This window comes from Apostichopus japonicus, chromosome 1 (assembly GCF_037975245.1).
Source record: "Apostichopus japonicus isolate 1M-3 chromosome 1, ASM3797524v1, whole genome shotgun sequence".
NCBI lineage: Eukaryota > Metazoa > Echinodermata > Holothuroidea > Aspidochirotida > Stichopodidae > Apostichopus > Apostichopus japonicus.
In genome coordinates, this window is record NC_092561.1 from 17,506,999 (window position 1) to 17,519,186 (window position 12,188).

At 38.9% G+C, this 12,188-nt stretch overlaps 1 protein-coding gene across 1 annotated transcript in view; it reads left to right on the forward strand.

Moving 5' to 3' along the window:
- The window catches only part of LOC139969525 (serine/threonine-protein kinase 33-like), a 32,852-nt gene extending 21,023 nt beyond the window's left edge, over positions 1 to 11,829 (forward strand). Inside the window, exons 7-11 of the mRNA XM_071974583.1 lie at positions 1,473 to 1,548; positions 3,535 to 3,647; positions 4,426 to 4,679; positions 6,280 to 6,369; positions 8,060 to 11,829. Coding sequence (XP_071830684.1) covers positions 1,473 to 1,548; positions 3,535 to 3,647; positions 4,426 to 4,679; positions 6,280 to 6,369; positions 8,060 to 8,302 — 776 coding nt within the window. The 3' untranslated portion in view covers positions 8,303 to 11,829. The remainder of the gene's footprint in view (positions 1 to 1,472; positions 1,549 to 3,534; positions 3,648 to 4,425; positions 4,680 to 6,279; positions 6,370 to 8,059) is intronic.
- The last annotated feature ends 359 nt before the right edge of the window (positions 11,830 to 12,188 follow it).

A 12,188-nucleotide genomic window follows, 5' to 3' on the forward strand; every position in this document is an offset into this window, starting at 1 on the left:
ATGATAAATACTGGTGACAGTTTGGTAAAAAATGCTTTTCCTTGGAGCTGACTGCTCTCCAAATTATCCCCAAATAGGTTTCAGTTGGATGAACGAACATGTGTAAGAAAAGAACAAATGATCCGAGGGTGACAGTAAACTTCTGGTCGAAGTCCACACAAAAGTGACCATTTGTTTGGCCAATACTGGTTTCCTTCAATATCTGGTCATCTATGCGTGTCCACGTTTCTGCCTATTTTCTTACTAATTTTGATTTTATCTAATTTACATATCTCTAAAGTTTCATGCCACTGTTTGTGTCTGCTTCAAAGTACCACCAAAGTGATGTTACATTGGAAATGTCTATAGCTTTACACTTTAAGAGCATTTGTTTTGGTATAATCCTCTTTGGCTATGTATCAAGTTATCTGATTAATGGCTTTGCCAATTCATTTGATTCAGTCTTAGGGACGAAAGTCACACATTGATAGAGATTAAGCCGTGGATGTTATCGCAAGGTAACTGATTCTAATTGATAGTCTTTCTCCTTGGAAGTTTTTTGTTTGTACCATAATCTTTGTTCAGGTTTTCTTTTCATGTTAGAAACAATACCCGCTCACCCCCAACAAATGAAGAACAGTTTCTTGATTAATTGATATCTTTCTACCAATCAGGCTGTTTTTGACGATTATAAATAGTTCTACTTGTGTAAACCTTCTCAATTTGTCTTCAAAGATTTTATCAGAATGAAAATGTCCATAAAAGAAACTGAATGTATGTCAGAAGCTTGTGCAATATTCTGTTTTTTTATTTTTTAGGATGTTGGTTAGATTAGCATGTCATTAGCAAGTCATTAGCATCTCATTAGCATGTCATTACATTAGCATGTCATCAGCATGTCAGTTACATTAGCATGTGATTAGCATGTCATTACATCAGCATGTCAGTTACATTAGCATTTCATTACATTAGCATGTCATCAGCATGTCAGTTACATTAGCATGTACTTGAATGGGTCAGAATATTGTCACTGCTAACTAACATTTATATTATTGGTTCAAACATTAGCATGTCATCAGCATGTCAGTTACATTAGCATATCATCAGCATGTCAGTTACATTAGCATGTCATCAGCATGTCAGTTACATTAGCATATCATCAGCATGACAGTTACAATAGCATGTCATTAGCATGTCAAACATTAGCATGTCATCAGCATGTCAGTTACATTAGCATATCATCAGCATGTCAGTTACATTAGCATGTCATCAGCATGTCAGTTACATTAGCATATCATCAGCATGTCAGTTACAATAGCATGTCATTAGCATGTCAAACATTAGCATGTCATCAGCATGTCTGTTGCATTAGCATGCCGTTAGCATGTCATTAATTAGCATGTCATCAGCATGTCAGTTACATTAGCATGTACTTGAATGGGTCGGAATATTGTCACTATCTAACTAACATTTTCATTATTGGTTCTCCACAGCGCCAGAGGTCATTGACAATCAAGGCTATAGTCAACAGTGTGATGTATGGAGCATAGGTGTGCTGGCATATATGTTGTAAGTACATAGGAACAGAGTTGGAAGGAGAGGAGGGGATTTAGAGAAGGTGGAGAATAATGGGTGGGGGTGGGGAGTATTTAGTTTGGAAGGGGGTTGGTTAAGGGCTAACAGATGGTGGGGTGGGATGGAGAGTGGGTAGGAATGGTATTGAAGAGTAAGAAGGGTTATTAAGGGGGTGTAAGGGTGTGGATTTGTAGCTATGGGTAGGAGTGGGATAGAGCAGTAATGGGTGTAAAGGGGGTGTAAGGGTGTGGATTTGTAGCTATGGGTAGGAGTGGGATAGAGCAGTAATGGGTGTTAAGGGGGTGTAAGGGTGTGGTATTGTAGCTATGGGTAGGAGTGGGATAGAGCAGTAATGGGTGTTAAGAGGGTGTAAGCGTGTGGATTTGTAGCTATGGGTAGGAGAGGGATAGAGCAGTAATGGGTGTTAAGAGGGTGTAAGGGTGTGGATTTGTAGCTATGGGTAGGAGTGGGATAGAGCAGTAATGGGTGTTAAGAGGGTGTAAGGGGGTGGATTTGTAGCTATGGGTAGGAGTGGGGTAGAGCAGTAGTGGGTGTTAAAAGGGTGTAAGGGTGTGGATTTGTAGCTATGGGTAGGAGTGGGATGGAGCAGTAATGGGTGTTAAGAGGGTGTAAGGGTGTGGTTTTGTAGCTATGGGTAGGAGTGGGATAGAGCAGTAATGGATGTTAAGGGGGTGTAAGGGTGTGGATTTGTAGCTATGGGTAGGAGTGGGATAGAGCAGTAATGGATGTTAAGAGGGTGTAAGGGTGTGGATTTGTAGCTATGGGTAGGAGTGGGATAGAGCAGTAATGGGTGTTAAAGAGGTGTAAGGGTGTGGATTTGTAGCTATTAGTAGGAGTGGGATAGAGCAGTAATGGGTGTTAAGAGGGTGTAAGGGTGTGGATTTGTAGCTATGGGTAGGAGAGGGATAGAGCAGTTATGGGTGTTAAGGGGGTGTAAAGGTGTGGATTTGTAGCTATGGGTAGGAGTGGGATATAGCAGTAATGTGTGTTAAGGGGGTGTAAGGGTGTGGATATGTAGCTATGGGTAGGAGTGGGATAGAGCAGTAATGGGTGTTAAGGGGGTGTAAGGGTGTGGATTTGTAGCTATGGGTAGGATTAGGATAGAGCAGTAATGGGTGTTTAAGGGGTGTAAGGGTGTGGATTTGTAGCTATGGGTAGGAGTGGGATAGAGCAGTAATGGGTGTTTAAGGGGTGTAAGGGTGTGGATTTGTAGCTATTGGTAGGAGTGGGATAGATATTTTAATGGGGGTGTAAGGGTGTGTAGATTTTTGCCTTGGAGGATTCAGCGTTGGTTTCTTTAAGTTTTCTATATTTCCTTAAAGAAACAAGTTACTTACTGTATCTTATTCTGTTTCATCCATGTGATGTGATATACTGTCCTGTGATATCACAAACACAGACAACAACTCCCTTTATACAATCTTTAGACTGGGCTCATTCAGAGCTTGTTTATATTTTAATGTCATAAAATTTTGAATCCCATGTTGCTGCCAATGTTATCCCATCTGAAGTGGAGCACTATTTGAAAGTTGACACCCTGTGAAAAATTTGTAGAAATTTTGTCGTGATAAGAAACTTAAATTGTGTACAAAGTTTGGTAGTAATATTCATAATATTTTGAAACCAGCCACATTTAGCAAGCTGTTTCCATAGTACAGAATTGTAACAACCTTATCAAGTTGTAAAAGGTACATCTTGACACAGACAAGTGACCTATAATATCAGTGTTAATCTGTCTGATCTATGATTGTATTAATATTAATATTAATTTTAATTTTAATATTAATATTAATTTTAATATTAATACTATTATTTGTATTAATTTTAATATGAATTTTTTAATTTTAATAATATTAATTTTAATATTAATTAATTAATAATAATATCTGGGTGTGGTATTAAGAAAGCATAAGTTGAACATTGCTCTGCAGTCCTTTGATGATTTGTCTTTTACTTCAGGATCGGAGGAAATCCACCTTTCTCGGGCCGAGATGAAGACAGTCTCTATGAGAACATACGCAAAGGAGAATTAGATTTTACTACAAACATCTGGAAAGAGGTTAGCACTGAAGGTAAGCCACTCTTAAACAGGAGAGGGGCACTGGTTTTAATAAAAAAAAATGAATTCACTATGAAATTTTTTTGGCTTTGTTTACAGAAGACTTGTTTTTACAGCCTGAAAAGAATATCGGGCTTGTTTAATGTGTTGGGGCATTGGCCATCTAGTTATGCAGTAAAAATACGTTGTATGGAGTTAATAGGGCTGTAAAGTAGAATACATTGTGATGAAACTTCTGGTTGCTAACAGCATCCCTCCCTCCAACAAACATGTAAATGTCACTTATACTTAGATCTCCAAATTCATTGACACCATAACATTTTTAATTTGATTCGATGTATCATACCGCAGCCAGTTGTGTCAAAGGTCATGTTTGTTAGAAAAGTTATTGGATCACTGCATCTTGGTAGCCTAACCTGTGGTGACATACTGCCATGTCCGTGTTTCTAGCATATGTTTTCAAAACCTCTGTCATTTAAGTACATACTATGGTCCTGTTTGACCCTTTCATGGTGGTGTATTGATCAATTCTTCTGTAACCAAATGCATGAAACCCTGATTTTTGCTTTAATATTCATAGGGATATGATGTTTATTCAATGATACAAGGTGCAGATTTAATCAACTGAATTACAATGCAGTCTTTTGGTCAAGTATGCCACAAAACTGAACAAAACAATTGTGTGACTGTTACTACGTTCATAAATTTTTATGCCGTTTTCCTCTTTGTTTTAAACCAGTTATTGTGTTTTATTGCCGGTCCTGCAACCATATCACTTTGCCTCCTTTCAGCTAAGAATGCAATTCAAGGTCTTTTAAAAGTGGATCCCGCCCACAGAATTACGGTCCACGAACTACTTGACCACCCCTGGATGACGGGGGACATGTCTCGTCCGGTTAACAAAGGTCCCACTAATGTCCTGGAGATGATGAAACAATGGAAGGACGAGCTGTTACTAGATGATGAAGGTGAAGCGGTGGACTCCAATGCAAATGTACAAAAGGGAGAGGAAAAGGAACCATCTGTCAACTCTAGTCAATCAGTGGTAAGTAATGAGGATGGGTTACTGGGTGGCTGTACCAGCATGGCTGTACCAGCATGGCTAATTGACGGTTGTACCAGCATGGCTAACTGGTGGCTATACCAGCATGGCTAACTGATGGCTGTACCACCATGGCTATACCAGCATGGCTATACGAACATGGCTATACCAGCATGGCTATACAAACATGGCTATACCAGCATGGCTTATTGGGTGGCTGTACCAGCATGGCTATACCAGCATGGCCAACTGATGGCTATACCAGCATGGCTAACTGATGGCTATACCAGCATGGCCAACTGGTGGCTATACCAGCATGGCTAACTGATGGCTGTGCCAGCATGGCCAACTGGTGGCTATACCAGCATGGCCAACTGGTGGCTATACCAGCATGGCTAACTGATGGCTGTGCCAGCATGGCCAACTGGTGGCTGTACCAGCATGGCCAACTGGTGGCTGTGCCAGCATGGCCAACTGGTGGCTATACCAGCATGGCCAACTGGTGGCTATACCAGCATGGCTAACTGATGGCTGTGCCAGCATGGCCAACTGGTGGCTGTACCAGCATGGCCAACTGGTGGCTATACCAGCATGGCCAACTGGTGGCTATACCAGCATGGCCAACTGGTGGCTGTGCCAGCATGGCCAACTGGTGGCTGTACCAGCATGGCCAACTGGTGGCTATACCAGCATGGCCAACTGGTGGCTATACCAGCATGGCTAACTGATGGCTGTACCAGCATAGCTATACCAGCATGGCCAACTGGTGGCTGTACCAGCATGGCCAACTGGTGGCTGTACCAGCATGGCCAACTGGTGGCTATACCAGCATGGCAAACTGATGGCTATACCAGCATGGCTAACTGATGGCTCTACCAGCATGGCTAACTGATGGCTCTACCAGCATGGCTAACTGATGGCTGTACCAGCATGGCTAACTGGTGGCTGTGCCAGCATGGCTAACTGGTGGCTGTACCAGCATGGCTAACTGGTGGCTGTGCCAGCATGGCTAACTGGTGGCTATACCAGCATGGCTAACTGGTGGCTATACCAGCATGGCTAACTGGTGGCTGTACCAGCATGGCTAACTGATGGCTATACCAGCATGGCTAACTGGTGGCTATACCAGCATGGCTAACTGGTGGCTGTACCAGCATGGCTAACTGATGGCTATACCAGCATGGCTAACTGGTGGCTGTGCCAGCATGGCTAACTGGTGGCTGTGCCAGCATGGCTAACTGATGGCTGTACCAGCATGGCTAACTGGTGGCTGTGCCAGCATGGCTAACTGGTGGCTGTGCCAGCATGGCTAACTGATGGTTGTACCAGCATGGCTAACTGATGGCTGTACCAGCATAGGTACCTGGTGGCTATCAGGTAGGTAAGTGGTGGCTTTACCAGGGAAATATTTGTTTACCTGGAGAGTGGTTCTCCCAATGTCTCACAGTAATTACTGTAATGCTTAAATTATAAATGCTGTAGGATGAAGGTATGTTTTCTAGTTATTGGTGCGTATTATGTATAATTCGCTTGTGTGGTAACCCTCTGTGCTATTCCATTCTTCAGTTAACTGTAAAAGTATGAATATCTGTTGTTTCCTCAGACTTCTCAACCGTCCAACAAGTCAAAGGGTAACTCAATATCAGTGAGGAAAACCAACCCTTCCAGGAGTCCCGGCGGTCGAAGAATTAGTGTGAGTGAATAGCTCCATTCTCATCTGTGGCTATGACATAACCTTTCGTAACACATAGTTGGAGTGATGGGATAAGATATTGTTATCACTGCACTGCTTTACAACACCATTTTCAAAGCATGTAGTCTTGTACCCATAGTGTCCTTGTCTAAAAGTATATGCAAAGTTGACCTGTTTGGCAGGTGTGCTTGTTAGCAACCTCTCAGATGTAACCCCATAAACAGGCTTCTTGATTCCTTGCCAGAGGCAAAAGGAATCTATGCGTTGGTGAGGCTCGTATGTGTGTGTTTGAGGCCTAGGCTTGTTAACATGATAACTAAAAACCTATATGGTCGGTGGAATTCATATTTGGTAAGTTGATGCACCTTATTGAGTAGACAGTAGAAGAACCATTTTGTTCTTGTGGATCTCAAAGGTCACTTGAGGTCAACAGAGGTCAAAGTCTAAAAACATTGTAAACACATTAACTACAAAAGCAAACCTTGGATGGATTTCATATTGGGTCTGTGGATGTACCTTAATTAATGCGAGAACCCTGAGCTGTTACCTGCAGGGGTTAAAGTTCAATTATGTTCACCAGATGCCAACGTGTGTAAACCTTTGAAAACACAATAACTTCAAAAGCAAAGCTTGGATGAAATTGCATTCTGAGCAGTTGGATGTAACTAAGCAATCACATAACTGCTAAGATTTTTCGCAGAGGTCGAAGGTCGCAGTTTGTAATAACCATGTAAACACAATCTAGCTTAAGAATTAATGCTTGGATTTACTTTGTAGCATGGTATTTGGCTCCACCTTACTGAATACAAGAACCCTATTGTGCTTGTGAAGGTCAAATGTTCAAATAATTTAGGTTGTTACAAATTTTACTGTATTTAACTACTTTATGTGGAGCTGGTAGGAGGTAAAATCTTAGACTAGAAACAAAACACCCAGCGTTGTTTGTTACATGTTGCATGCTACAAGAACATTTAAGTGTTGATTCCTTGTAGAAGGTGAAAGGACTCGCTGAGATAGTGATTGTGTTTGTGTGTGTATATGTATGTGTGTTATGCCTTCTCTAATAAACTCAATATTCAAAAGTAAATGGTGGTTTCACTTCATACTTGATAACGGGAAACAAATGGCTTTTCATACCTGTCTGAATTGATGTAGCGTTGACCATCATTGTGATGAAATCGCAACACTTGCTGAATGTTTCATTTGCAGTTGTGAGTAAAAAAGATATATATAAAAATATTCTTACAATTATGGTTAAATGCTTTAAAGATCTTTCACATAATCATTTTTTGTTCTAAAATGTTTAATAGTGTCCAGAACTGTATTTATATTCTTGCTAAGATTCTGAGGTAGGCCATAATGAAGTTAATCAATATACATGGGATGGAGTGGAGGGGGGGGGGGAGAGGAAGGGAGGGGGAAACGGAGATATGACTTGGTTAGGATAGTTTGTTTTGGAACAAGGTTGTGTGAACTTGGGGTGGAGAAAAGTCATTTCATTGTTGAACTGATTTGGCATGAGAAGAATTAACTCAATTCAAAGTATCCATAATGAACCAACTCATCTCTCTGCTAGAAAGAATGGTTCTAACTGGATGCAATATTTTGGTGTAATGTAGTTATCATTTCTACGTCGATTGTTGACTCACACATGATAATTAATGTGTACTCCATATCGTTCTGTTCACAGCCTACCGGTGGCCGCTCCAAGGGCAAGCAAACCACCTCCTCACCGTCAAGTAAAGCCTCCACGCCTAGGTCCAGGCCCCATACTACTAATCCATCCAGTACTCAAGCTGCAAAAACATCTTCATTAAAACCACCGTCTAAGACACAAATTCATGTGCGGCAGCCTTCACCGAGGGCGCCATCCACTGCGACAATCACCAACAGCGAAGCAAGGAGGAAGAAGAAGAGTGGAAACGGTAGCTGATACTTGTAGCAAGTCTAAGAAATGTTATCAATTTAATAAATGATTTCAAAGATGGTACTTGTAGCAAGTCTAAGAAATGTTATCAATTTAATAACTGATTTAAAAGCTAATACTTTTGGCAAGTCTAAGAAATGTTATAAATTTAATAACTAATTTAATAACTGATTCTTAAAGCTGATACTTGTGGCAAGTCTAAGAAATGTTATCAATTTAAGAACTGAATTTAAAGCTGATCTTTGTTGCAAGTCTTAGTAATGTTATAAATATAATAATTGATTTCAAAAGCTGATACTTGTGGCAAGTCTAAGAAATGTTATCAATTTAATAAGTGATTTCAAAGCTTATACTTGTGGCAAGTCTAAGAAATGTTATCAATTTAATAATGGATTGCAAAAGTTGATACTTGTGGCAAGTTTTAGAAAATGTTATCAATTTAGTAACTGATTTCAAAAGTTGATACTTGTGGCAAGTTTAAGAAAATGTTATCAATTTAGTAACTGATTTCAAAAGCTGATATTTGTAGCAAGTCTAAGAAATGTTACCAATTTAATAACTGATTCAAAAGCTGATACGTGAAACAAGTCTAAGGAATGTTATCAATTTAATAACTGATTTCAAAAGCTGATACTTGTAGCAAGAAATGTGATTAATTAGATAACTGATTCCTAAGGTGGTTCTTGTAGCAAGTCTAAGAAATGTTATAAATTTAATAACTGATTGCAAAAGCTGATACTTTTGGCAAGTCTAAGAAATTTTATCAATTTATTAACTGATTTCAAGAAAAAGTCTAATGACTAATCTTAAAAGCTGATGATTGAAGCTAGTTTCAGACATGAAATATGATACTTGTATTAAGTCAAAGAAACTCTAAATATTGATCTTGAAAAATTATATTTGTACCAAATCTAAGAAATTCAGTTATAAAATATTCCTAAGCAGTTGATACTTGAAGCAAGTCTCAGACATGTGTCGACACCCTCAGCATATATCTCAAAAGCTGATGCTTGAAGTAAGTCTAAGAATTGATGTGTTTGTGGGACAGGTGATGCTTGTAACAAGGCAATGAAGACTTCATGTCAATTTCTTATGGAAAATAGTTTTCATTCTCTGAGAGAGTTGCTATCAGAAGTCACTCTGAAGCATCTAGAATGTAAACACCTCCTGATTAAGGGATTTGTTTGGTAAAAGGAACCAGTTGCTGTGATTGAATACCAGAATACTATTTCTTTATATCAGAGTACCACTTGTTTGGTAGAATTAAGAATAATTCAGGACACTGTTTGTCTGTGAGTCCATCCAGTTTCTCAATCCATCCAATCATTATAATACTCACAGTGTTTTGGGTCAAGTGATAGCATCAAAAGAAACTAGGTGTTTGTAGCAAGTATAGAGGCTTTGAAAAGGAATGGAGGCTGGTTCGTACCTGTTTATACCAGGAGGCTCCTACACTAGTAGGAGCCTCTTAAACCACGTCGATGTCTGACTTTCTGAGTAATTCGATCAAATTAAGATGACAGCAGCATTACTTTCTATCATTTCTGCACATGAAGCAATTTAGTATTGTGGGTATGACAGATGCCTCTCCGATTGGTTGTCATGGTTACGTATTATTAAAATCCATCTGATGTAACAGGAATGGTAACATTTCTAAAGTTTTAAGACTTTGTGGTGTATAGATTTACAAACTTTTCTTCTTGCTTGGTCATGAGTGAATACTGTTTCACGACTTGAATTTTGAGATTAATCGTCTGCCATCTTTGATCGGGCAATAATCCTGGGCTGAAGTCTGCTCAGTTGTTGTTTCGGCATTTGTTTTATACTGAGATGCCAGGATTTACAAAACAGCTTTGACTAAATGGTTTTTATTTCATCATCTTGTGTTAACACAGAACTGTGCCTTGATGTCAATTGCTTTGTTATTAGCTACCATTCACCCAGCCCCTTTATGAATATTCATTCCCTTGTGTTGGCCGTTGCGGATTTGTAAAATATTTTAAGTCCTCAAAAGTATTTACCATTTTGTTCATCGGTAAGGTACATTGTTCCTTTAGTCTTTCTCCATGTTTATGTCATTAATTTCTTTGTTTCATTAATTTCTGTGTTTTGGTCTTCGAATGTTAAGCTAAGATGATGATGATGTGCCCTTTCTTGAAAGGAATTGCGATACTGCCCATGATATCACGTTATATCCTTAGAGACGAGATAGTCTTGATTTAAGGGGCCTTCGCCTCTTGGATATCTTCGATAAAAAAATTTAAAAAAAACACCTGAAGCTTGATCAGGTATGAGGACTGTATAAGCTCTGTGTAATGTTTAAGAGTAAAGTATATTTAATGTAGGCTCAGTGAGGCTTACTTAATACCTGCCCCAATAGCTCTGTGTAATGTTTAAGAGTAAAGTATATTTAAAGTAGGCTAAGTGAGGCTTACTTAATAGCTGCCATGTTAGGCATTAAAAGTAGCAGTTGTCTTTTATAATCATACTCCAATTTGACCAGATTCACCCAAGTCTGTGAAGTGATTTTATGATAGACCAGTCAGGGATTGATGTTTGAAGTCCACAGATGATGTCCCAGCGTGAAGAGACAATGTTTGTATATTAACTATCCATGCTTTTGTATCACCATAATTCTATGTTAAACCTTGATTCTGTGAAATAAAATCTTCTATATCACCTTGATTTCATTGTATACCAGTTAGGTATTCATGTAATGTCCACAGATGATGTCCCAGCCTGAAGGGACTATATTTGTATATTAACTATCCATCCTTTTGTCTTGTGTATCACCATAATGTTAAACCTTGATTCTGTGACATGTCCAAACATGATGTCCCAGCCTGCATGGGACAATGTCTTTATTAACTGTCATAAACTCCCTATCAACTTGATTTCATTGTATATCAGTCAGGTATTCATGTATTGTCCACAGATGATGTCCCACCTTGAAGGGGACAATATCTTTATTAACTATCACCTTGATTTCATTGTATACCAGTCAGGTATTCATGTAATGTCCACAGATGATGTCCCAGCTTGAAGGGGACAATGTCTTTATTAACTGTCATTAAATCTCCTATATCACCTTGATATCATTGTATATCAGTTAGGTATTCATATGTCCACAGATGATGTCCTAGCTTCAAGTGGACAATGTCTTTATTAACTGTCTTTAAATCGTCTATATCACCTTGATTTCATGGTATACCAGTGAGGTTTTCATGTAATGTCCATAGATGAAGTCCTGGCTTGATGGGAAAATGTTTGTATCATCTTTGTAATGCCATCCTTCATTTTGTACCTCCTTAATTCAACAAAGCCTTGTTTTAGGGATAAAAATGTTTGTATTGTTTATTTTTTTAGAACAAACACTGTATTTTCATTTCTATTTGGTGTAGGGAGAAAATGGAACGGGATAAAGACATTTTAAGTGGAATGAGAGGAGAAGGGAGGGAAATAATTTAAGAATGATTGAATGCCTTGTTGTATTGTCACCTTGACTAAAATAGATCAATCTTTTATATAAATTATATTGTATACCATTGCCTGTCATTATTTTGTATTCTGAGGTCAGACATTTTGAACTATAAATGTAAATGTCTTGCACAAACTTTGTAGGTTATGGAATAATCTCCATGTTTATGGACTAATCTACATATTTATGGACTAATCTACATGTTTATGGACTGATGTCTGTGGTTATGGATGTCCATGGTTATGGACTTATGTCCATGCTTATGGACTAATGTCGATGGTTAAGGACTAACCCATGGTTACCTATGGTTATGGACTAACGGCCATCGTTATGAACTATTGTCAGAAGCATGTTAACAAAGTTTGTGCAAGACATCAGGAGAAACTTTAGTCACTGATAATGTGTGTCTGTTTA